Below are 27,581 nucleotides of genomic sequence, written 5' to 3'. Positions count from 1 at the left end.
TAATAAATACATTGAAGTTGGTGTTGTACCACGGCATGGGTATGGATAGTAGAGCAAGAAAGTTTTCAGAATCACATCAGTGATTCTGAAAAGTGTAAACCCACAGTTTAGGTATTGTTGATAGGGAGAGCAGAAACGCGACTGCATCTGGACAGGTGTGGGCACAACCTATAGACACATTGGTGGTCTTTATATTGTACATCCGTCCAGGTGCTCCCATCTGCACAGAGGACAGTCTGGAATGAAACTATTTCTTCCACACAGACTTGACTGGGTGTGTCATAGACCTTTCATTTTAACAGATGCTTTTTCTTTGTTTCTGGATGTGCTATGTTATTCTGCCTTTACTGGCGGTTTTTATCTTCATTCTGTCGGTAGCTGTTTTAAACCATTGTGTTCTTGATCTCGAGAAAAATTTGTTAACTGTCTCCCAAACCCTCTCCGGTACTCCAAAAAGCTTTGCCTAAAGCTACCGTCTACTTCTCTCTTCCTCTTTTCACCTTCACCTCACTTCTTCCCTTCTCCACCCTGTCTCTCTCTACCCTCCTCTTCCCCTCTTTCTTCTCGTCTTCCCAGTTGCTTCCCTCTGGCCCTCTGTGATGCAGCAGTGGGTTGAGGCCAGAATTCTGGTACTTGCCCCCCCCCCCTCACTGCCCTCACCTCTGCTCACCCCACTGCCCTGTCCTCCTAATCCCAGCTGAGCTCATTATGATCTAGCCCGGCTGCCTCTCTCCAAGCTTGAGCTATCTGAGCTAATTACAAGGCTAGCAGCCCTAGTGCCGCCAATGCTGCCTGTTAAGGGATGTCCATCCGCCTTCCTGCCTGGCCACGACTAGAACTGAGCAGAGCCAGGGCGGGGTACGTAGGGGTGAATAGACCACAATAGACCTGCAAGGTCCTTGGATCTGACCTGCAGAGAAATCCACAAGGGACTGAAGAGTATCTGGCCTCTTTCCTAGCCGTGGAACAGGGAAGTCCATCGGGGTTATTGTTGATTCCCTTTATGTGCCTCTGCCCAGCTCCATCTCATTTCCTCTATTCCTGGCCCAGGGACCTCTCCTTACCCGTGTGGCTGGTGCAAAGTAAACTTTCAGCTGAAATCTTTAAACTTGTGCTTTGGAAAACTCCTTATCCCAGGGCGTTTTCACAGACATACATACAGCTCAGAGTGTTCCCAAAGTCTTTCCATCTCTTTTCTAGACTGACATTTTTATCTGTTGTATGACTTGCCAAGGTAGTTGTGGGATACACAAAAATGACTGTTAACCAAATTTAATAATTTGGTTTATTGTTCTGTTTCATACAATTAAGCTTTTTATAAGTGGGAGCCATGAGTCCAAACAGGTATATCGCAGAAAAAGCAAAAAAGCAGTTTATAGAAAACTTGACTGTTCTGTAATAAATGCCTGTGAAGGTTATGCTGGAGTGTTAGCAATGATCCACTATTTACCTAAGAGCCAATGAAGAATTCAGGGCTTTTAATTGGTAGTGGCTTTCTTAGGGGAGTCTCTTTAAACTCTCATTTCTGTACATCATCGTGTTATGATTCACAGGTGTGTCCTTTCACCTTCTGCATAAACTGCTCTTGTGAAGTACTGTTTGGATGCACAGATGACCCACTATGAATATAGCTTTGATAATTCCTGCCCAATAGGTCTCCCACTGTGTTAAGAGAAGTAATCAAACTAATCCCCCCGACCAGCTTACCTCTAAACCTGAATAAAAGATTGAGGAGGTGAAGGTGAAGATCTACTTCAACCATAAAAGGTGTTTCCAGCTTTTATGGTTAATATACTGCCCCCCTGCAGCGTAATGTAATGACATAAAGCTGCCTTAGAGAAGGTAACATACTTCTGACTCATTTTAATGGCACATTTATATTCATATGAATGTTATTGGGCCTAAAGCTACTCTACAGTGATTTGGGTCTTACTACACCATCTACACCAGTCTCTACACCATCCAAGAGAAACAGCGTTATGCTTTGTAGTACCATTAAAAAAATAAAAATGTGCCACATAATTTGGATTTTAAACATATTTAGTTTGTCAAACCGTATTTCCTGTTGGCTTTTAGTTCTAGTTGAGCGTACATTTGTTTAGGCATTTATTCTGCAAACTAATGATGTTTTATTTTTAATATTTTTCATTAAAGAAAAAGTTTTAATTTTATTTGGTTATATTTTTATCATTTTTGTCATTGTTTTTCTTGTTTTGTTATAGTTTATTTTTTCTGATTACATTACTGTTGGTTTTAAGCTGTGTGCAGCATGGCGTTAACCAAATTTGCCATAAAGATGAACTTTGACTTGAAAATTTAAAGATGTACTTTACATTTTCTTGTGGGAGACTCATAAAATATAATCATAAAGAGATAAACATGTTCTTCACAGCATATATGTACCATAAAAATCAACAAATAATGTTAGAAGAACCACATTGGAATTTATTTCTCAACAACAAACAAAAACAACAAAGAAAACAATGAAATCCGACATCAGAGCCAGATTCACGAACCTCATCCTGACGCAGATGGACACTGTAAATTCCACACCCTTAATTTCAATAAACGTACTATTAAGAACTGGAGCACATCAGAAGTGATCCACATACAGTGCTATAAGGATGTGATAGGAGCTGATGTTTCCAGAAATCGTGTCCTATCTTGGCTGGAACTGAAGGGGCGTGGTCTGTGACGCAGCAGTTTGTCTGCATAGGACAGCGCTAAGCTTCGCCACAAACCTCATGCAGGTGGCCTGTCCAAATGCAAGCCACGTTATTGTTTGCTATCTTCAGCATGTTTTCTTCATCTGATTCTGCTGATAAACATATTTCTCAGATCAGTTGGACTGTGCTCCTCCAGCTGCTGTTTTGGCTTTATTCTACATCACACTCGTCTGCATTCCTGGATCCCTGACAGTTCATGGTGGTTATGGGTCCCAGTCGATTGAAAGGCATGAAATTGTGTAGATCCTGGATTGACAGGGGGATCTGAAATTGGCTATTATTAGTTGACTGTCAACATTAAAGGGAACTCAAAAACTATTTCCTTTAATACTTCAAAATAAGAGTTTCAAACATGGCTACACTTTGTCAAGTTTAAACAACGCTCCTTAATGTTGAGGGCTTATAATAATTACAGCTCATATTCACTTCAACAAAGTCACATATGAACTGGAGAGAGACTTCAGTCTGAGAATTTGTGTGGTGTCTTTAAATTTGCAAGGGAGGTCTTGTTTCACGCTGAGTTCCCGTACATCTCTGAAAGAATCTGGTCAGATTTTGAAGTCCAAAGTTGGTTTATTCTTTGTTATATTGCAAGGATACTTGATTAGACCGAAGGCATTCAATTTATAATAGTGAGTTACCGTTCTGGTGTCAGTCCCACAACTATCTTCGAGAAACGCAATAAAGGTTGTTCCACTTAACCTTAAGTCCAACCAGCATTGCTGAGAGCAATCAAAGATTTATTTTTCTTCAAATAATCAGTACTCCTGTTAGGCTATATTTTACCGTTATTTGTCACTTTACATATTATAAGCAACTTCAAGAATATTTCTTTGCTTTGCCTGTAATTTTAGAGAAAACATAAATAAAGAAAATAATAGCTCCAGTGAGTGTTTTTCTTGTGTGGCATTTCTGGCAACTATGGGCAGAGTGGGTGAAAAACGTTTCAGGGGGTCATTTATCCACCTCGTTATGCTTTTGTCTCTGCCACGCGATGTCCCTGCTTGTTAATTGTTGGTAAAAGTCTGTTGGTGAAAAGAGGCAGGGATTATTTAGGCTCCGTAAACAGAATAAACTGAGCTGCTACTCTCAGACAACATCAAAGCTCGGGTTAGATGGCGATAACTGGAGAAAAAGCCTTTGAGATCATTTGCACTGCTCCTCTGCAAAGAGTGACCATTATGGACGTGAACCTCCCCAATAAGCGACGTTGACTCTAATTAAGTTTAATAAAAATTTGCCCTAATGTTTGCCGTATTCCACTATTTTGCTTCTTTTCATGTTGATTTGCTGAAAGGTATTAGAGGTAATGAGAGTCTTTTGCCCCTTTGGACCAGGCATTAGTTGGAGGAGGGACACATTTGTGCACAGGCTAAAACACAAACAGAATGATTTATGCATGTTTCTTAATTAGTAAAGTGAGATTTTTTCCTCATTAATTACTTTTAAAAGAGTTGGTATGTCAAAGAAAAAAAACACCTTTATTCATAGAAAGTAATTATGATCTAACGTTTAGTATGCCTGAAAGTGATGTTAAAAGGCATAGCTCCAAAACAAAACATAAATTTAATGATTTTGCCCTGAATCCTCAGATTTAAAGAGCCACTGATTGATTAAATGTTTAGTTTTTGCAAAAAGACTTCTTTTTTTTTTTTATATGGTAAAATGATACATAACCCAAGAAGTACAACCTTCCACAGGAGCTGCTGTTTAACTTCTACCCTACGAATATTCAGTCCGTCTTGTGTTCATTCATCACTGTGTGGTTTGGCTCATCCACAAAACAGGACGGGTCCAAACTGCAATGAACAATTAGGTCTGCGGAGAAGATCAGGGTTGAACCTTCCCACTATCCAGAACTTGTGCAGCTCTTTTGTAAAAACACTGGATACAAATTTATTTACAAAAAGCTTACAAAAAAAGCAAAGTGGAACCAACGTCATATTTTTTATTTTTGTGCACAAACTTGGCGAATAAAGGTGATACTGATTCCGATTCTGATATAATTATTATAGTTTATATTTCAATACCAAACCACAACATAACGCTGCTTTGCACCAGCAGTCATACCTCAAATCCCAGTTTAATTCTTGAATCTATGGCTTTTAGGTGGAGAGCATGTGCATCAAGCAGTTTCCATCTCTGCTGACAGCAGTGATTTACCCACCCTAAATGTCCATGAAGGACAGGCCTTGGATCCCTATTTTAGCTTTGAGGGATTCCCTCTGCACCCCCCAAACGGCTCATGTCCCAAGTGATGGAAATGCAAGTGGTGTTTTCCCTCTTACCCCTCTGTCATGCAGGACTCTTTCATGAGTAGCGAACCCAGGAGGTCGACTTGGTGAAAGCACAGGGGCTGCAGCAGATGGGTCGAGCAACCTGTCGACGCTGGCGAGCAGTTTGTGCTCTTAGCTCTGTTTGATGCAGCAGCTGAGTAGATGTGCTCACGGCTGAAGTTGACTCTACACAACAGTAAAAATGTTCACCTATGCATTGGTCAATAAACCCTTCTGGCTTACATCAGCCAGAACACAGTGTATTAGGGTGCAGTGTGTTGATAATTGTCTAATTCTTGAGTTTTTTTAGCGCCTAATAAACAAACGACAATCCATCCTCGGTTTGGTCTGTTTCGGGTAACTGGAACCCTATCTTATAAACCCACCGGTTCCAATACAGGCCCACTTTGATATCTGCACATCTCAGATCAGTTTGACCATACGGCCATTCATCCTCATAGATCCTAAAACGCCAGTGTTGTGAAACTCCTCCAGAGCGTGTGATGCTGTCTAGAGCGTCTACAAGGCTTGCTATGTTTTAACTATCAGATGCTTCAGCAACTTCCTGTGGAGAACACTATCATTCCACCTGCGATACCACCACTCATACCCTCCTGTGGTCGATCTGTGCATGACAGCTCATTGCAGATCATTTAAATACTCCCTGCAAATCTGATCTGTGTTCAGATCAGACCATTGGTTTCTGTTGGTCTGTGAGATAACATGTACATAATGGTCACTGTTACAACTGCAACTAACACAGTTCTCAAGTCTGATGAACCACTGAACCAAATAAATTTTAATCTAATTGGTTTTTCATTTTTAATTGTCCATGGTGTATCTCAGGAACAAGTATTATTCTCAGAACGCCTCTGGCTTAATTATTCCCCATCTTTCACATCCAAAGCAGCCGGTGCTTCATCTAGGCGTCAGTAAATAAGATTGAAGTGGTGTTCCATCGCCAAAATGTGATGTTGGGAAGCGTGAGGACCTGCGCTAATGAACTCCATCTGAAATCCAATCTTTTTTCTGTTAGGGAAAGTATACTTATCCTTCAGCAAAGCTGAATGTTTTGCACATGAACTTGTGTTCAGCATCAATACGATCAGCATCTGAAAAGGCATAAAAGAGAAACATGAGATGAAACAGGCTCTTTCTACATACTGCATATTTCAGCCCACTCGTCCCATTAACAGCCTGGACACACAAGGCAGGGCTGGCGCCTCATCGACTTAAGTTCATTTATGGAGGAAAATCTATACAGAAGCGACACATATCCATCTGGTTCCTCATTTCTCTGGGGGGAGCCATTTGTGTACTTATTTAAGCTCCAGCCAGAAGATCAGGACTGTGTGGGATAAAATTTACTTATTACTTTTCTTCCGTTTGCAGTGGCAGTAACATCTCTAATTGTCAAGACATATGCATAAAAATCTCTTACTTTTGTGAGAAATTTAACTTTGCAGTCCAAGTGGATCATTAGACGTCGATCAAACCAAAGATCCACCGTTTGTAATGAGGTTCAGGAAGAATGCCACTAGATTCGTTGGAGTTTGATTCCTGTGTTTTTTTTTTTTACTCTTTGGAGCAGAAGGGAGGGAAATTAGTTGTGTGTTTCAGGTGTGGTTGTTTCAGTGGGCCTGTACGTATCCTCAAAAGACTACAGTCGGGGTCCTAATAATAACTTGAAAGTGTAAAGACGAGAGCATGGCTCCACATAATTAGCCTTTAGCAGGAATCAAGCTAATTGCACAGAGGTAATTGTGTACACCTTCCTGGCACTTTTTTCTCTTCTGTTAGAATTCACACACATACACATATTCACATTGCACGGCGTACTTTGCTTCCTCAGTGTTTCATGTTGCTTGTCACTTTGATTTCCAGATGAGTTAAAAAGCATTTTAATTAGATGATTTCCTTATTATGCCATTTTTTTCATTTATGTTGGAAAGCCACCATAAAAATCTGTAGAGAAGTTTTTCACAGGAATGGATTTCTCTGTGAAATGTGTGCAGATTTTGGTAGAGATCATAAAGTGTTTGTACTGACAACTGATTATTTGGTCAGTAGAGCACCAAAATAGGATTACATATTAGGGATGTGCAGCTTAAAGGGGACATATGATGCTTTTAAATCCTTCCTCTTCACTCTTAAACCATTCAGTTGTGGTCTATATAAAGTGGAACTGCAATGCTTTGGTCTCAATTCATTGTTATTGTAACTCTACAGGATCCTCTTTTACCCGTTCTGAGGTGCATCCGAGAGCTACTCGTTTTTGTGTTTTACTATTGTTTTTTGAGAATCAGCTTTATTGGCCAAATTTGTGTCCACAGAGAATTTGACTTGACAAACAAACTCCAGCCTCTCCACCAAGACCAGAGAGCTGTGTGAGGACATCAGGGATAAAATAGTAGACCTGCTCAAGGCTGGGATGATCTACAGGAAAATAGCCAAGCAGTTTGATGAGAAGACAACAACTGTTGGTGCAATTATAAGAAAATGGAAGAAGTTCAAGATGATGGTCGATCTCACTTGATCTGGGCCTCCAATCAAGATCTCACCTCGTGGGGCATCACTGATCATGAGGAAGGTGAGTGATTAGCCCAAAACTACACGGCAGGACCTAGTCAATGACCTGAAGAGAGCTGGGACCACGGTCTCAAACAAGACCATTAGTAACAGACTAAGGCGCCACGGATTAAAATCCTGCAGAGCACGCAAGGTCCCCCTGCTCAAGCCAGCGCAGGTCCAGGCCCGTCTGAATTTTGCCAATGACCATCTGGATGATCCAGAGGAGGAATGGGAGAAGATCATGTGGTCTGATGAGACAAAAGTGGAGCTTTTTGGTCTAAACTCCACTCAGTGTTTGGAGAAAGAAGAAGGATGAGTACAACCCCAGGAACACCATCACAACCATGAAGCACGGAGGTGGAAACATCATTCTTTGGGGATGCTTTTCTGCAAAGGGGACAGGACGACTGCAGCGTGAAGATGCGTCGGGGCTGGGTCTTCCAGCATGACAATGACCCAAAGTACACAGCCAGGACAACTAAGGAGCAGCTCCGTAAAAAGCATCTCAAGGTCCTGGAGTGGCCTAACCAGTCTCTGGATCTGAATCCAATCGGAAATCTTTGAAGGGAGCAGAAAGTCCGTATTGCCCAGCAACAGCAACAAAACCTGAAGGATCCGGAGAAGATCTGTTTGTATAGAGTGGTCCAAAATCCCTGCTGCAGTGAGTGCAAACCTCGTCAAGAACTACAGGAAACATCTGATGTCTGTAATTGCAAACAAAGGTTTCTGTACCAAATATTAAGTTTTGTTTTTCTGATGTATCAAATACTTATGTTGTGCAATAAAATGCTAATTAATTACTTAAAAATCACACAATGTGATTTTTTTGGGGGGATTTTTGTTTTAGATTATGTCACTCAGTTGAAGATCACCTATGATTAAAAATTAAAGACTTCTACATACTTTACAAGTGGCAAAACCTGCAGAATCGGCAGTGTATCAAATACTTGTTCTACCCACTGTATATGCTTGTTTTGTTTTGTTGACCACTCTGTTCATTGTGTTCATCAGAGAGACAGCCTGGGGGTAGAAACTGTCTCTGTGGAGGCTGGCGGCCATTTTGTAAATGGCGCTCTGTAGCGCCGAACTGAAGGTAAAAGTCTAAACAGTCAGTATCCAGGATGTGTTTTTTTTCCAACCATGATTGCCTACTGAGGTCCTCCTTTTGTCATCGCCCTCTCCCTCTTTTTACATTCTGAATTTGTTAATATTTATTAATAAGTGTTGCTTACTGTTTTTCTGTGAAATGTCTCTGAAGTGATTCTGCATCAAGAAATCATTAAGACAAGCATTTATTAAAGCTTATGTTCTGCTGTTTGATCAAAATAAAATGGCGGCCAGAACTCCTGGTAGTATTGATGTGCCTCAAGTTTGGTCTAAGTTTGGTGTTTGTTTTGCAGACACAGAATCAATAAATTATTTATTTTTTATGGGAGGTATTTTGACAAGTGGCAACTTTGTTGTGCGGTGCCCTTACAGTAAGACAGTTTTGGTGGCTTGCTCTCGTTCTCTTTCGCTTTGTTTGAGACCAATAGAGATTCGAACTCCAGGTTCTTCAGGAGTGAAGTTCTGGTATGTCACGTTTCATATTTGCTGCTTTATGGAAAACAATTTGGTACATTACTACCATATGTGAAAACAAGGCTTTGTACTTTTAATAATTTTTATCTCTCAATTTCTAAATAATCCCATCGGTTATTGAAAATGCTCTTCACCTAGTTACAAATTTATAAATAAAGTAGGCACACAGTAAAAATAGGTTTGACTTGCTGTGAAATAAAGAAAAATTCCCTGTCTTTTTTTCTCCGCAGAGTCGGCCTAGAAGAGGAACTGGACATGCTTCGAGTCCAGTCTGCTATGGACCGAACCACAGTGAAGGAGCTCCACATGTGTCTAGCAAACGATCATCAAGGTGAACCCTCTTTGATTGTTTTGTTGTTTGAGTATTTTTGGCAATTGTCTTTTTACCCCTTTTAGTTTAATCTGAAAACAGCATTCCCAATATTGTATAATTATTCTACTATATAGTTAATTAATATTAATAAACATTTACTGAGCATCTACAGACAAAAAGGAAGGATTACAATGTCAAAGTGTCACCTCTCATGGTGAAGAAGCATGCTTGTTGCTATCCGTTCTCCTCTGGGAAATGTGTATTAATCAGGAGAATTAATAACACTCCCCCCCCTGTGGAATTAACAGAACAAGTCAATTAAGACTTGATCAACTCCTCGCACATTGATTGGAAGATCAAACAGCATCAGTCTTGTCTGCATACATCATTCTCGGTGTTAAAAAGCACAGCACACTTAATCTCCTCAGTGACACTGTCAGATGCTGACCACTTCATCCTACGGCCTTAATTAATTAGTTCAATAACAGATCTGTTCTAGATCACTTTAATTTTCTCCACAACTAGTGACATTGTCTTACGCTGCAATGACTTGATATAAAGGAGAGCTCTAATTAACTAATTTGCTCTTATTGATGGTCTTGTTAAGAATCAGGCAGAAAAACAAAAAGACAGTTTTGTTTTTGTTCTTCTGTCAAGTGGAGCGGTTGATAAGACACATTGAACTTTAATAATGTACATAAATAATCTCATATTCAATCACAATTAATCAGTTACAGAATTTCTCAGCAATCAAATAAAATAGATTTTTTATCACAAATTTAAAGTATCATAAAGATTCTGTATATTTGTCAGATTGTAGATGTATTGATTATCAGTAAAACGATTACACTTTAATCTGTGATGATGTAGCGGATAAAGTTTCAATTTTATCACAAGCTTACACATCTCTTTCAGGAATTTAAAGGAAGTGGCTTGTGGCCTGGATCTTATTGTGTCATCGCTCGCTGAACTGCATTGGGTTTCTGGACCTTTGGTTCCAACACCCTTTTCTCAGCTGGTATGACTGGGAATAATGTTAGCACAGCAGCTGTTCAGACCAGACCAGTTCATGGGTTGCTCCGTGGCAGAGAGGTAGCTCTGGTTTTGTCTGGCTCAGGTTGTTGAATGGTTTCCCATTTTGGATCACTCCGGAACCAAATCGGTCTTGAAAAAAGTACTCGTCATCTTCCACTTTATCTGGGACAGGGTTGCGGGGGCTGCAGACTCAGCAGAGACACTCAGACGTCCCTCTCCCCAGACACTTCCTCCAGCTCCTCCGGGAGGAGCCCAAGGCGTTCCCAGGCCAGACGGGAGACATAGTCCCTCCAGCGTGTCCTGGGCCGTCCCCTGGGCCTCCTCCCGGTGGGACGTGCCTGGAACACCTCCCAAGGAAGGCGTCCAGGAGGCATCCGGTATAGACGCCCGAGCCACCTCAACTGGCTCCTCTCGATGTGTGTGAAAAAAGTAACTAAATGAAACCTTGCAGGAACAAGCTTACAATCTAAATAAAACATTTATCACAACTGAATCTTACAAGTCTGTCTGGCTTGGTTTCCACTTGGCTGGAAACCTTCTTGCTGGTCTTGTGGATAACTTTCTCTCTAGAGTTTCAGCATGGAGCTTGTCAGCTCTATGCAGCTGGTATTTTCCAAGGAAAGGAGTCATCATGAGGACCTGATCAGCCAATCAGATGCGGACTTTGGCTGTGAATTCTTCTATTTCTTTTCTGTCACATTCTTGACATACAGAGAGAAACAAGAATGTTAGAAAACTGTCATTTTAAACAAAACAAAAAAATCTTGAGGCAGAAGGTGTTTCACATGTAATCAGTCTATTGAATGTTGGTGGTGACTGTGGCTCAGTGGGGAGAGTAGTTGTCTTGCACTTGGTTCGATTCCAGCTTCCTTCTGCCACATTTTGAAGGGCCCCTGGGCAAGGCACCTCAATTTGCCTATTGATCTGTGGATTGGTCTTTGACTGTGCACGGTTGTTAGTGCAACTGGGCAAATATGGTTCTACTGTGTGATTGGTATGACTAGAAAAGCTCTATGGAAAGTCAGTACACTTACCATTTAAACAGATGGTTTAAGTTTAGAGTTTTAACACATTAATTGCTTTTTAATGATAGTGCTAATAGAGTTAAAAGTTTTTCTTATTTGCTAAATTAGCAAAATAAGATCATTTACATGAGTGATATTTTACCATAGAACACACTCAGACCAGACTGAAGAGTCTTTAACACTTCAGGGTCCTAAAAACATTCATTCAATGAAGATTCAGGACACCATCGCCATGGGCTAAGTTGTTTTTTCTTCATCTATGAGTCCCGCAAGCACATATTTCCTGGCCTTGGTGAAATCCGTTAAATGTATGTGAAGTCATGTAAGGTCACACAAGTAATAACTCAAATTTTCAGAGTCTTAAGTTTGTTAATGTAATGCAAATTAGTTTTAGAGTTAACTGAAGACCGTGAATTAGGAGTCAGTGGGAACTCAACATTATTGCAAAAAATTGTAAAAGGCCACAGCATCTTTGTGGAGAGGAACCTGTGTGACCCAATCAGATGGATGTGGGGTTGAAACGCTCACTCTGAAATCACACTAACAAAAGGGGGCAGATGAAAGGAACGGGGCCTTTGAGCTGCTTCCTATGAGGAGTCATGGGAGGGACGTTAATGTATGCAGCGGTGCCAGAACCTCCTTCAACTGCATGTGACTAGGGAGCCACCACGTCTTCTTATCAAGGTTGTGCTGAGGTACCAACTCCCATGCCACTATCACGGGAGCTGGATAATTGTCTCTCAGCCTGGTTATGTACCCAACGAACACAGCAGCCCTCCTGTCCTATTTGGTGCTCTGTGTGATTTAATGTGACACATAAGGAAGACAAAAGGCCAGGCTAATTCAACGTAACAAACTTCCCTGGGCAAGGCGTCAACGTAAGGCAAGGAGCAGCAGCTTTTCACAGAACAGCCCTCTTTCTTTCTGCTTCTTCCTTCTACAGCTTCCTTTTTTCTCTAGTGCCCTCAAAAAAATATACCTGACCTGAAAAGTCAAGGTCCTGAATATTTAATGTTTCTAGCTCATTGTACAAATTATTTTGGTCGTCTTGTCATTAATCCTTAAAAACAGAGAAGGAAAGGCAGAAAGTTTTCGATTGTTTTGTGTTGCCCTTTGCATATGGTTGAGCAGAGGTACTTCCACATTGCCAGGTAGATACCGCGATTCAGATAGTGACACAAAAGCTGTAACATTGTGTTTATGTGCATTAAACCCTTGAGCAATAAGACTTTGCATGCATTCTGTTTTTATCATCTGAAATCAGATGTTTGCCATTGCTATCATTGATGTTTCCAGAATAAAGCAGCAAGTATGTCTGTGGAGAATAGACGTGCTCTGAGGAAACACAGAGGAGTACAAAGGAACGCGGCCTGGGGCAATGTGCTCATGTGGGATTCAAGCACTTCTCCTGGTTTGTTTAGGATCCCCCGAGAAAAGTTGCACATAGTCAGAGCTACTGTGTGCCTTTGAAGACTGTTTTTCGGTTTCTTTATGGGCTACTAAATAAAACACCCTCCTGTTAATCAGACGTTAAAGGGGCTGTAGTTGATAAGACTTTTAAAACAGGAGGTGAGTTTAAGATGGGAACATTTTTAAGGACATCTGAAAATGGCATTATTGCTGTGATTGACTAAAGAAGGAAAAAACCCAGACCTCGGGAGAGAAATTAGACCTTACTAATGTTAATTGATTTAATGTGTCCGTTTTATTATAATTCTATTGATTGTCTCGCCAGGGTTTGACACAATGTGTCACAATAATGAGCTTTGTTCCTTTTTACAGAACTGCTTCACAAAATGGCAGAGGAGCAGCAGGTCAAAAGCAGCACTCCGAACAAACCTTCTCTTTCTTCAAGCCGACTGAAACAGTCTTTTAAAAAGGTACGGCACTGTGCCATCTCTAAGTGCTCTGTGTCATTACCAATAAAAGAAACCCGACAAAGCCATCTCCTGCAAACTGTCTCCTGGAAAACTTGGCTTTGCTCTCTCAAGGAAGATTTGAAGGGCTTTTATTACTTTGTAGTCATCTCAAAGTCAAGTGTCAGCTGGTAAATACTTTGTTTTTCTCAGATTTACAAAGAGGAACTCTGTAAATAGCAAGAAGCATTTCGCTTTTCCCATAAAATAGTATTTTGTTATAAATTTCGTAGTAGAGGTATTAGTAGGTTGCATTTGTTTTAAAATCTTGCTTGCATGAGTTCATGTGATGCTTCAGTTGTTTTCATGACCGTGACTCATAACAACTTGTGATAGCTGTCTAATTTAGTTTGAAAGGTATCTGGCTTTACCAGCAGGAAGAGTACGAGAACCAAATAAAAAGGAAAAAAATGCCTGGAGGCACAAACCCAGCAGGCAGCCCCTGTTCTCTTAAACAGTTTCCATTGAAGATCTAACAAAAGCACTAAGAGTGCCTGGTTGCTGTCTATTTAAGGCAGATCAGGGTAAGGGTGCGGCAGTCAAATGTCCACACCCTGAGGTAACCCCTAACCCCCAGCAATCTAAGGCATCAAAGATTACAGCAAATGTTAGTCGATAGGAGGGAAACCAGTGACATCATAGCTCTAATTTCAAACTGTTTGTCCTCATGGATTCTTCAGAGAGAAATATTTAGTTTCCATATAAATGATCAAAAAATAAATAGATATGTTTTGAGAAGTAATGGTTTAAAATGCTGCGGCATAGTAGAAACAGGTGCCATTGGGATATAGTATTTTAATATTACAATATCGAAATCGGTTGGGATTAACCTACATTTTCTAATCGTTCTCTACATTCAACGTTCCTGTTATCTGCTGACAGTTGTGCTCTCTTTGAGCTTCCAGATATGTCCAATGTTGAAGAAAATGTAGATGACTCTTCACAAGAACCACACTCATACCAAAGAATGTTGTTGGCAGTGTGAACTTGTAGTGCTTTGCTTGGTGCATTCACTGGTTTTATTGAACCTGACTGGTTACCGGTTAAGAAAATAACCACAGACAAAAGTTGGTGCTCTAAAAACTCTCTGCTGTACCTTTCTGCTTTCATCTAAGACGCTACCTTCAATGAACACAATAAAACAGTTTTTACTAATGTGATAACTGAATATGGTTTATTGGTAAGTTAATTTTAAAACAGTAATGGTTGTTGTCCTAACTCTTTTTGCTTTGTAACCATTAAAACGGATAACCGTTTTATCCCTAAGACAAAGTTCCCACAGTTTCTTTCATGTTTTGATTAGTATGGAAAAAAGAAAACCTAGTATGAACCCATTTTTGAATTTTCACTCCTTATTGCGATAAAAACTTAACAATAAAGGAGATTTTAAAAGTAATGTATATGCTAATGAGACCCACAATAATTTATTTGCATAGTCATACACTACTATTTTATCCATTTGTATTTTAAGTTATTGCGCTAGAACTGGTGTATGAATGCAACCTCATTAAAAAATAAAAAAATTATTTTAACTCATTTATTGGACTCAAGATTTTAAACTGGAACTTGAATTCTCACACTGGGTTGGATTTAGATGCAAAACATAGCATCAAAACTGAAATTATTGTTTTTGTCGCTGTTTTATCACAAAGCAGATTACAGTATCTAAGAATCACAAAGATAATAAATTTTGCTTTAAAAAAATCTGTATTTAGTATAAAATATTCCAGTTATGATTTCACCTTGCAAAATGAAACAAAGCTGATCAAAATTCTGAGTTGGAAGCTTACCTCAGCTTTGTGTTTTATGATTTGTGAAATGGACTAATAATAAAAGCTGAATACTGCTGTTTTTTCAAGGTAAATGTCCAGAATGTTCTAAAAAATTTGAGTTGGGAATTGGAAAGTACGTAGGAACTGTGCTAAGATCTTTGATGCTTTCAGATGAAACGACTGGAGCAGAGGATGATGTCATTGGAGGAGCAGACAAAAACACTGAGAGAAGAGAAAGAGCAGTTACTTCAGGCCAATGAAGACCTGGCCCACAACTGCCGAAGACTCCAAGCCTTAATCGATTATCGGAGAAAGCAGGAAGCTGACCGAGAAGAGGAGGCCCAAACCCGGGCCCTGGCCCAGGTTGAGCAACACTCTGGTGAAATCATGGCTCTAGAAGGCAGGCTGGCCACATCTCAGAAAGAGAGCACCAGACTTAATCATCGGTTGCTCAAACTGAGGCAGGAACTGGGTATCGTGAGAGCAGCCAGGGACTTCTACAGGAACCGAGCAGCAGGATTGGCACGAGCAGCTGGGATTGTGAACAACATTAACGGCAAGGTCAAACTCAAGACAGGCTGGCACAGAGGTCTTCTACGCCAGCGCATCCACCGAACAGTCAGCTCCAATCAAGCCATCAGCTGGCAAGGCCGCAGCCCCAGTCCCACTAAGGACGAGTGGGAGGACATGAGTGCAGATAGGTAATGATGCACGTGCACATGCACAGACACTTATTCTCTCATCCAACCGCTCATTATTTTTAGGCGGTTAGAGCCGAGAGGACGGGCTGGCTGAATTTTGGGGATACAGCATCAAGGGGACAACGTGCATATGCAAAGCGTAAGCAAATGGGTGATTGAATTTCATTGTCTGTCTAGTTGGTATTCAGAAGCCAAAACAAGAATGTGAGCAAGAATGATAGAGAGAAGGAGAGAGGAGGGAGAATCTACTGTCAGATCCTTTGAAATATCCTGGGACGACTTGCTCGGAGCTTATTAACTGAAATTTGCATGCAAAATTAGCCACCTCTCTGCACAAAGTTGAACCGATGCCAACAAAGCCCAGGGATAAGGGGGCCGCCAAAGCCTTGATACCTTCCAGTGATGTCATTTTCATGCACTAGTCACGCTACCCTGAAATTGACAGTTTGGCAGTTTGATTTAATTTACTGGTTCTTTGCATATTTACAAACCCCCCCTGACAGCACTAAGGATCCCCCTGCAAGGACTCCCGAACCCCTCTCCCGTTCATACACACAATCATATATGCTTGGAGGCTTACCCCACCTTGTGTCTAGTTATGTTGGTTATCTTGTGGCATGACAGTTCCCAGATGCATGGGTGTGTGCTGTTTCCTCCAGCCACCCCTTAACCACCTCCTAACACACACCTACACATCTTTCCATCGCGCTTCTCTCCTCTCCTCCCCTGCTTGCCTTAATTCTGTTAGATAAATTTTGAATGACCCAACTCGGATCAGTACCAGATGTCTACAAGATGTTTAACAGCCTCTAAATTAACAACCATCAACAGTAATTATTTCATGTATGTTTTATGCAAAATAAGCTTCTGAACCATCTACTGAACTGTGGTTGGTTGATTTTAAACCATCCCTCAGTCTTGCTTACTCACCAACTAATTCATCAAACTGTAATCCTCCCCAGCTCTATCCGCACGGGGCCATTTAACAGGGACTGGGTGCACCGATGCCCAGCTTCCCTAATACCCCTCTATGTGGCTAATAAGCAGCAGTCTAATAAATGCTTCACCTGAGAGGAGGATCTAAGCGGATTTGTGAACAAGAGGTTTGAACCGAGATGTTGTCTTATTTAAGACACTTGTCAACTGATTTGAAAATGTAAAGCCTTCTTTTTTCTGATGTTACACCAATCCTCTTTTCAAAAATGGGATTAGAAAATTAAGTAACTATGCCTTGGAGCATCAAAAAAGGTGTCACTGTTATTATTTGACAAGACCATTTTGTCACTTCAAAACCACAAACTGCGAAGTAGTTTATTCATAATGTATGTGGTAGACCAACACCAAAAGCACTGCATAATTATGACGTGCAGGAATTTTGTTTTTACAAATTAAAATCAGACAACTGGTGTGCATTTATATTCAGCCCGCCTGAGTGATTACTCTTGAACCACTTTTTGATGCAGTTACAGCTTTAAGTCTTGTGAGGTAGGTCTCACATAACATCTAGAGACTGACATTCTGATCATTATTGTTCGCTAAATAGCTTAAACTCGGTCGAATTAGGTCCAGCTCCACAGCATGATGCTGCCACCACCCTGTTTCACTATGGGGATGGTGTGCACAGATAATGTGTAGTGCAGTGTTCTGGTGCACATCAGTCTTATCTGACCAGATCACCATCTTCCATGTTTGCTGTGTCACCTACATGGTAAAATGGTCTGAACTTGTATAGCGCTTTATCAAGTCCCCAGAGACCCCAAAGCGCTTTACACCACAATCAGTCATCCATCCATTCATCCACCCATTCACACACTGACACAAGTGAGGCTGCCGACAGGTGCCGCCGAGCCCTCTCACCACCATCGGCAAAGTGTCTTGCCCAAGGACACAACGACTGAGACGGACAGACCGGGGGTTCCAACCGGCCACCCACCGTCTACCACCTGAGCCACAGCCATACATGGTCTATGGAAAACTGCATTCGGGACTTATCATGGCTTTCTTCTAACAAATGCTTTCTTTTTGCCAGTCCTCCATAAATCCTCTAGATTTTTCGAGTTCACAACCAATAGCTGTTCTATGGACAGATTATCCCACCACAACTGTGGATCTCTGCAACTCCTTTAGATTTACCATCATGGGCGTCTTGGCTTCTCTGATTATTGATCTATTATCTCAACCTGAAATATTAAAGGATTTGAAATCCAACTAAATCCACCTCAGGATCCTCAGAATCTCATGTTCACTTTTCGCAGATGATGGTGTGGTTTTGTTTATTTCTGTAGGCCATGACTTTAAGCGAGCACCAGAATGGTTTGCAGCTAAGTGTGAAGCCGCTGGAATGAGAGTCAGCTTCTCTAAGTCTGAGGCCATGGTTCTCGACCGGAAACAGTGGCACTGGTCCCTCTGGTTTGGGGTTCAGTCTCTGTCTCAAGCAGAGGGGTTTAGCTATTTTGGTGTCTTGTTCACAAGTTATGGTAGGATGTGGACACTGCTCCTGTCTGTTGTAATGAAGAAAGAGCTGATCCTCGATTTACCGGTCCGTCTACATTACGTTCCTCAGGTATGGATCATGACCCATAGAGCAAGATTCCAGATACAAGCAGCCAAAATGAGCTTCCCCAGTAGGATGGCTGGAGATAGGATGAGAAGATCTGTCATCTGGGGCAAGCTCGATGGAGAGCCTCTGTTTCAGCTGTGGTGGTTTGGGCATCCGATTGGGATGCCTACTGGGGGCCTTCCTTTGGAGGTTTTCCGGGCATGTCCCACTGGGAGGAAAACCTGGTGAAGACCCAGAACTCCCCGGAGGGACTGGGAACACCTTGGTATACCCCAGTTTGAGCTGGGGGATGTTGCAGGGGAGAGGGATGTCTGGGTTTCCCTCATGGATCTTCTAACTGATTTTGGGTTAGCTGTAATTGAATTATACACCGGTGTTCTGTTTAATGATGTGGTGACTTCTAAAGGCTGTTTTGTTTAGGGGTATCAGAGTAATGGGGGCACAATACATATGCATACCACACTTTTCAGATTTTTATTCAAATTCAAAAATTATTACAGTTGGTGGTTCTTTCTCAAACAAATGCAACTTTGGATCCCTTGATATTGATAGTAATCCTCAACAAGTCCCTGAGCCCCCACCAGACTGGATTTAATCCAGTGTTACCCCAGCCATGTCAACTTCCAGTTAGAGCCCCTTCTGAGCGGTCTTTACCTCTGCTGTTTCTCCCAAGCCCCACCTTAATAAACCCGCCAGCGTAAATGTCACTGGCTTCCACCTTCTTGTCAAAGGTCACTGTCAATAGACCCGTGTGTGTGTGTGTGTGTGTGTGTTATGAAGCCCTTACCGCGCGTCTACCAGATGCAAGTTTGCTCCGCTCAGCCATGCCTCTCACACAAGTCTGTCACACTCTGAGGGCTAATGAAGGCCACAGCCACTCTCATACATGTTGATGCATTCACCAACAGCATCAGACATCGCAGCTTTTCACTTAATTTACGCCCACATTTACACTTCCAGCTCAGAAATTGGACGGGACATTGATTTTCTGTTAGATGGAGGGGGGGGGGATGCACATATTTTTGCTTGATGTCAACTAAATCAACCGTAAAAGGTAAATTGGATTTTTTTTTTCTAAGGGTAGTACTTTCAGAACCAGGGTGGTTGGTTCGACTTCTTTGCTGTAATAAACTTTACCTTTCTCTACAGTGACAGTGGTGAGGAGTACTCGGATAGTCTGAACAGGGGGTCCTCTGGGACGGACCTTCACAGACAGAAAACTAATAGAAAGGTTGGTTGTTGTTCATTATCTTTTTCTTTTTTTATTGTTTTAAAGCTAAAATTCTCCATCAGATTGGACCACTGGATTTGTTCCCCATGCTGACTGCATCTACAAGTGTACCGTTATATTCAGTCATTGTTTTATGAAACTTTATGATCATTATGTTGTTTTTTTTATACCTTGTTGTGTCTAACAAGTAAAATGTTCCATAAATATACAGTTCTTATCAACACTACTACTGACGATTTATTTTGGCTCTCCCTGACCCAACAAGAGGAAATAAAGAAAAGATAAATATGTGGCGTTGTACCTAGAGCCACATTATCACACTGAGATGAAGCAAGTCCCCTCCTTGTTCCTCTACTGCCTGCCAGCCTCTCTCCCTACTACTCGTACTTGTCGTCTTCCGCTTATCCGGGACCGGGTCGCAGGGGCAGTAGACTCAGCAGAGACACCCAGACGTCCCTCTCCCCAGACACCTCCAACTCCTCCGGGGGGAGCCCAAGGCGTTCCCAGGCCAGCCGAGAGACATAGTCCCTCCAGCGTGTCCTGGGCTGTCCAGTGGGCCTCCTCCTGGTGGGACGTGCCTCGAACACCTCCCGAGGAAGGCCTTCCAGGAGACATCCGGTATAGATGCCCGAGCCACCTCAACTGGCTCCTCTCGATGTGGAGGAGCAGCGGCTCTACTCCGAGCCCCTCCCGGATGGCCGAGCTCCTCACCCTATCTCTAAGGGAGTGCCCGGCCACCCTACGGAGGAAGCTCATTTCAGCCGCTTGTATCCGGGATCTCGATTTTCGGTCATGACCCAAAGTTCATGGCCATAAGTGAGGGTAGGAACGTAGACCGACCGGTAAATCGAGAGCTTCGCTTTTCAGCTCAGCTCTCTCTTCGCCACAATGGACCGGCACAGCGCCCCCATTACTGCGGCAGCCGCACCGATCCGTCTGTCGATCTCCTGCTCCATTCTTCCCTCACTTGTGAACAAGACCCCGAGATACTTGAACTCCTCCACTTGAGGCAGGAACTCCCCTCCAACCTAAAGAGGACAAGCCACCCTTTTCCGGTCGGGTACCATGGTCTCTGACTTGGAGGAGCTGATCCTCATCCCAGCCGCTTCACACTTGGCTGCGAACCGCCCCAGCGCGTGCTGTAGGTCTTGGCTAAAGGGGGCCAGCAGGACCACGTCATCTGCAAAAAGAAGAGACGAAATCCACTGGTCTCCAAACCAGACCCCCTCCGGTCCTTGGCAGGGTCTAGAAATCCTGTCCATAAAAGTTATGAACAGGACCGGTGACAAAGGGCAGCCCTGCCGGAGTCCAACATGCACCGGGAACAGGTCCAACTTAGTGCCGGCAATGCGGACCAAACTCCTGCTCCGCTCATACAGGGACCGGATGGCCCCTAATAAAGGGCCACCGATTCCATACTCCTGGAGCACCCTCCACAGGGCATCACGAGGGACACAGTCGAATGCTTTCTCCAGGTCCACAAAACACATGTGAACTGGTTGGGCAAACTCCCATGAACCCTCGAGTACCCTGTAGAGGGTATAGAGCTGGTCCAGTGTTCCACGGCCGGGACGAAAACCACACTGCTCCTCCTAAAGCCGGGGTTCGACTATCGGCCGGACTCTCCTTTCCAATACCCTGGCGTAGGCCTTACCAGGGAGGCTTAGGATCTCATCCACCCCCAAAGCCTTGCCACCGTGGAGCTTTTTAACCACCTCGGTGACTTCAGCCTGGTTGATAAAAGAGTCCAACCCCGAGTCCCCAGCCTCTGTTTCCACCAGGGAATGCGTGATGGCAGGATTCTCGAAGTACTCCTTCCACTGCCCAAAAATGTCCTCAGTCAAGGTCAGCAGCCTCCCACCCCCACTATAAACACTGTTGGCGAAGCACTGCTTCTCCTTCCTGAGGCGCCGGACGGTTTGCCAGAATCGCTTCGAGGCCAACCGGTAGTCCTTCTCCATGGCCTCACCAAACTCCTCCCAGGCCCAAGTTTTTGCCTCTGCCACAGCCTGGGCCGCTGCACGCTTGGCCTCATGGTACCCGTCAGCTGCCTCAGGAGTCCCACAAGCCAGCCACAGCAGATAGGACTCCTTCTTCAGGTTGACAGCATCCCGTACTGCCCGGTGTCCACCACCGGGTTCTGGGATTGCCTCCGCGACAGGCACCACAGACCTTACGGCCGCAGCTACAGGCAGCAGCATCGACAATAGATGGGGAGAACATGGTCCACTCGGACTCTATGTCTCCAACATCCCCCGGAATCTGGTCAAAGCTCTCCAGGAGGAGGGAGTTGAATACATCCCTGGACGAGGGTTCCGCCAGGCGTTCCCAGCAGACCCTGACTATGCGCTTGGGCCTGCCAAGTCTGTCCGGCTTTCTCCTCCTCCAGCGGATCCAACTCACCACCAAGTGGTGATCAGTGGACAGCTCAGCCCCTCTCTTCACCCAAGTGTCCAAAACATGCGGCCGAAGGTCTGATGATACGACAACAAAGTCGATCATTGACCTCCTGCCTAGGGTGTCCTGGTGCCAAGTGCACTGATGGACACTCTTATGTTTGAACATGGTTTTCATTATGGACAATCCATGACCAGCACAGAAGTCCAATAACGTAACACCACTCGGATTCAGATCGGGGAGGCCATTCCTCCCGATCACGCCTCTCCGGGTGTCACTGTCGTTTCCCACACGGGCGTTGAAGTCCCCCAGCAGAATAATGGAGTCCCCGGGAGGGGCACTATCCAGCACCCCCGACAGGGACACCAAGAAGGCCAGGTACCCCGCACTACTGCTTGGCCCGTAGGCCGAAACAACAGTCAGAGACCTGTCCCCAACCCGAAGGCGCAGGGATGCGACCCTCTCATCCACTGGGGTAAACCCCAACACGAGACGGCTGAGCTGGGGGGCAACAAGCAAACCCACCCCAGCCCGACGCCTCTCCCCGTGGTCCACTCCAGAGTAGAAGAGAGTCCAACCCCTCTCGAGGAGATGGGTTCCAGAGCCCACGCTGTGCGTGGAGGTGAGCCCGACTATTTCTAGTCGATATCTCTCGACCTCCCGCACAAGCTCAGGCTCCTTCCCTCCCAGCGAGTTGACATTCCACGTCCCTAGAGCCAGCCTAAGCATCCGGGGATCGGGCCGCTGAGGTCTCCACCTTCATCTGCCACCCAATCCCCTTTGCACTGGTCCCTCACGGTTTCCCCTGTAGGTGGTGGGCCGACTGGGGGATGGCCTCGCGTCTCTCGTTCGGGCTTGGCCTGGCCGGGTCCCGCGAAGAGCAACCCGGCCACCAGGCACTCTCCGGCGATTCCCGACACCAGGACTGGCTCCCCGGTGAGACCCCGGCTCCGCCATACCAGGCGACGTCACGTGCCTCGATATATTAGTCTTCCTGAAGGATTCTTGAACCACTCTGTCTGACCCATCACCTAGAGCTTGTTTGCCATGGGAGACCCTACCAGGGGCATTTAAGCCCCAGACAACATAGCCTCTAGGATCATTTGAGCCCCCAACCCCTCCACCACGTTAAGGTGGTACTACATCTGCACTAAATATTACATAACAGTTGTTGTCACGTTTGCTGCTTGGTTGCAACACTTGAGATATACAAGTACATCTCAAGAAATTGGAATATAATGAAAGATGTCATTATTTTTTTTCTCTAGCTGGAACTCATATCTTATATAGATTCATTACACATAAGGTGAAATACTTCAAGCCATTATTTCTTGTATCGTTGGTGATTATGTCTTACACATAATGAAAAGCCAAAATTCAGTGTCTCAGAAAATGTTTATATTACGTAAGATCCATAAATAAATTATATTCCAAACAATAATGACAAGCTTCTGATTAGTATGTTCATTTCTATGCACTCAATACTTGGTTGGGCCTCCTATTGCATGAATTACTGCATCAATGCGGTGTGACGTGAAGATGATCAGCCTGTGGTTCTTCTGAGGTGTGATGAGGGCCAGATTTCCTTGATAGCATTGTTAGGTCCGGTGTCTCTCATGCTTTTGACAATACTGCATGGATTCTTTGTGGGGTTCAGGTCAGCCCAGTCTGCTGGCCTATCAAGACAGTAACACCATGGTCAGTGTCTGCAGAAGGAAGCGTGAAGTGCTCTAAAATGTCCTTCAGAAAACCCAATGGACCAGAACCAGCAGATAATATGGCTCCCCAAATTCTGCATTTCAATAAAATATTTGGCTTTCACTCCCCTCGATGCCCACACTTGATGTATATTTGATATATTTCAGGATCACAGGGAGTCCCTGATTTGGAAATCTCAGGGTTTCATATTCATTTTTTGCCTATGATGTGGTTTTGTTGGATTCTTTAAAACATGACCTTTATTCCACACTTCCAGGCTTCATTCCTAAAAAGAAGCTCCTAGGATTAGAGTCCATCTAATTTCATCTGATTTGTATGCCTGCGTGATTCCTCCCCTTGGTGATGTGGTCCCACTGAAAGGTTAACCAGAGGTATATCAAGGACTTGATGGAGAAACTATTTGTCCTTTCTGACCTGGGAATCCCTGGAATTTCCAAAGTATGAATGCAAATCCTTGTACAACAACTTGAAGTTAGTTGTCTTTCCCAGGAACACTTATTTACAGGTCCTTCTCAAAATATTAGCATATTGTGAGAAAGTTCATTATTTTCCATAATGTCATGATGAAAATTTAACATTCATATATTTTAGATTCATTGCACACTAACTGAAATATTTCAGGTCTTTTATTGTCTTAATACGGATGATTTCGGCATACAGCTCATGAAAACCCAAAATTCCTATCTCACAAAATTAGCATATCATTAAAAGGGTCTCTAAACGAGCTATGAACCTAATCATCTGAATCAACGAGTTAACTCTAAACACCTGCAAAAGATTCCTAAGGCCTTTAAAACTCCCAGCCTGGTTCATCACTCAAAACCCCAATCATGGGTAAGACTGCCGACCTGACTGCTGTCCAGAAGGCCACTATTGACACCCTCAAGCAAGAGGGTAAGACGCAGAAAGAAATTTCTCAACGAATAGGCTGTTCCCAGAGTGCTGTATCAAGGCACCTCAGTGGGAAGTCTGTGGGAAGGAAAACGCTGCACGAGAAGAGGTGACCGGACCCTGAGGAAGATTGTGGAGAAGGGCCGATTCCAGACCTTGGGGGACCTGCGGAAGCAGTGGACTGAGTCTGGAGTAGAAACATCCAGAGCCACCGTGCACAGGCGTGTGCAGGAAATGGGCTACAGGTGCTGCATTCCCCAGGTCAAGCCACTTTTGAACCAGAAACTGCGGCAGAAGCGCCTGACCTGGGCTACAGAGAAGCAGCACTGGACTGTTGCTCAGTGGTCCAAAGTACTTTTTTCGGATGAAAGCAAATTCTGCATGTCATTCGGAAATCAAGGTGCCAGAGTCTGGAGGAAGACAGGGGAGAAGGAAATGCCAAAATGCCAGAAGTCCAGTGTCAAGTACCTACAGTCAGTGATGGTCTGGGGTGCCGTGTCAGCTGCTGGTGTTGGTCCACTGTGTTTTATCAAGGGCAGGGTCAATGCAGCTAGCTATCAGGAGATTTTGGAGCACTTCATGCTTCCATCTGCTGAAAAGCTTTATGGAGATGAAGATTTCATTTTTCAGCACGACCTGGTACCTGCTCACAGTGCCAAAACCACTGGTAAATGGTTTACTGACCATGGTATCACTGTGCTCAATTGGCCTGCCAACTCTCCTGACCTGAACCCCATAGAGAATCTGTGGGATATTGTGAAGAGAACGTTGAGAGACTCAAGACCCAACACTCTGGATGAGCTAAAGGCCGCTATCGAAGCATCCTGGGCCTCCATAAACCTCAGCAGTGCCACAGGCTGATTGCCTCCATGCCACGCCGCATAGAAGCAGTCATTTCTGCAAAAGGATTCCCGACCAAGTATTGAGTGCATAACTGTACATGATTATTTGAAGGTCGACGTTTTTTGTATTAAAAACACTTTTCTTTTATTGGTCGGATGAAATATGCTAATTTTGTGAGATAGGAATTTTGGGTTTTCATGAGCTGTATGCCAAAATCATATCCGTATTAAGACAATAAAAGACCTGAAATATTTCAGTTAGTGTGCAATGAATCTAAAATATATGAATGTTAAATTTTCATCATGACATTATGGAAAGTAATGAACTTTATCACAATATGCTAATATTTTGAGAAGGACCTGCATGTGGCAGAGGCCATAATTAAACTCACAATCTTCCAATGGCCAGATGACCACTCTTCCTCCTGGTCCATTGACTGATATTTCAAACCGTGCAGCTGAAATCACAAAGAGGCGTAGCGTATATGGCGAAAAAATCACGATGAATGTTGAGGTACTTTTCAAGACAAACAGGTTCGCTTCATATCCAAATATGTAGAATCTGAATTTATATCATACAGTCACAATAAGATCTAGTTACATACAGTCCAATTCAGTCCTAATTATAGGACAGTGCAGTCAAATTCAGTTATGATAAAATGTCAACTGGCAAAACGTTATCTACATCCAGAAGTCCAACTGATCGCATCGAGATTTTGCAGAAGTCCCTCTTCCTGAACAAGCATGAGGCGACAGTGGAAAGGAACAACTTCCTCTAAATCCTCTATCCAAATGGATTCAGTGCTTCTAAAATAAGCTGTGATGAATCGTTAACATTTTCCAGAGTTTGCTAAACAATATACTGTACATTAGAGGGTGACATGGGAGTGGATTTTCTCTCCTGTCCCATCCCAATCCCAGGCCAGCATAACAAAAAAAGTCCTGTCCCATCCCACTCCTGGTAAATTGACTCCCACTCCCATCCCGCTCCCATTCAGAACGACTCCCACTCCTGTGCCACTCCCATTTTTATTTTCTTCATTTAGTCTTTTGGCAATTTCTTTGTTTGAAGGACCATTTAGGTCCCTGTTTTTAGCTGTAGTAAAGGCCAGTTAAAGTAAAAAGAATAATAATGAAGAAATAATAAAATATCAAACAAGGAAACAGACCATGCCTATCTTAGCTGAATAAACAAAATGTACATAGTTGTATTTTACTCATTTATTAAGTGATTGTTTCCTTTGAACAATGTCATTACTTTTATGTTTCAAGTTGCTTAAAATAAAGAAAAATCCACCTAGCAAGAGAACTGTTCTTGGTGAACAAAAGTGCAAAAAGGTATTACCTTCACAATTTAGAAACTGCATCTCAATGGTTCACAGCCCTGGTCCTCAGGGACCCCTTCCCTGCAAGTTTTAGATGTGTGTCTGCTCCAGAACACCTGATTCAAATTCTGACATGACCTCCTATACAGGCATCAAGAATGGAGGGTCAAACTGGACAAAACTAATACAATAAAATCATCATTACATAAATAAATGTTGTGAATGCCCCATAAGTGAAGTAAATGTAACATGAAATAAATGTAACATTAAATGTGCCATTAAATTAAAGTTACCATTTATTTATTTAATACATCATTAGAAACAATAAATGTACTATTATATCATGAAATGGACTATTATGCAATTAAATGTGCCACTGAATAATTAAGTATAATTTTAAAGACATGACGTAACTAGTGGTACACTTAATATTTAATGATGTATTAAAATAAATTGTACATTTAATGGTACGTTACATTTTTTTCTATTTCACAACATATTTATTTAATATCTTCCCTTGATGAAGCCTTTCTATATGAAGTCCGCGAGGGGACAAGGGGGGATTTTCTTTTTCTTCTGGGTCCCCACGCAATACTTTTTGCGTTCCCACGCAATACTTTTGCATTATCTCGCAATAGTCTTTGCGTTATCTCGCAATACTTTGTGGGAGACCCGTTTTTGAGATTTATTGAGTTTTATT

The 27,581-nt window shown here is 43.0% G+C and overlaps 1 protein-coding gene across 5 annotated transcripts in view; it reads left to right on the top strand.

Moving 5' to 3' along the window:
- Positions 1–27,581, top strand: part of cntln (centlein, centrosomal protein) — a 138,616-nt gene that overhangs the window by 50,315 nt on the left and 60,720 nt on the right. For all 5 annotated transcript variants that reach the window (XR_007038359.1, XM_047366182.1, XM_047366185.1 and 2 more), the window contains 4 exons: positions 9,385–9,485; positions 13,310–13,407; positions 15,387–15,916; positions 19,626–19,707. Coding sequence is in view for 4 of the 5 variants with exons in the window: in XM_047366182.1 (XP_047222138.1) it covers positions 9,385–9,485; positions 13,310–13,407; positions 15,387–15,916; positions 19,626–19,707 (811 nt within the window). In the remaining variant the exon portion in view is untranslated. The remainder of the gene's footprint in view (positions 1–9,384; positions 9,486–13,309; positions 13,408–15,386; positions 15,917–19,625; positions 19,708–27,581) is intronic.

Source organism: Girardinichthys multiradiatus, chromosome 5, assembly GCF_021462225.1.
Source record: "Girardinichthys multiradiatus isolate DD_20200921_A chromosome 5, DD_fGirMul_XY1, whole genome shotgun sequence".
Taxonomy (NCBI): Eukaryota; Metazoa; Chordata; class Actinopteri; order Cyprinodontiformes; family Goodeidae; genus Girardinichthys; species Girardinichthys multiradiatus.
Note: the sequence above shows the minus strand (reverse complement) of the source record. Positions and strands in the feature narration are given on the sequence as shown.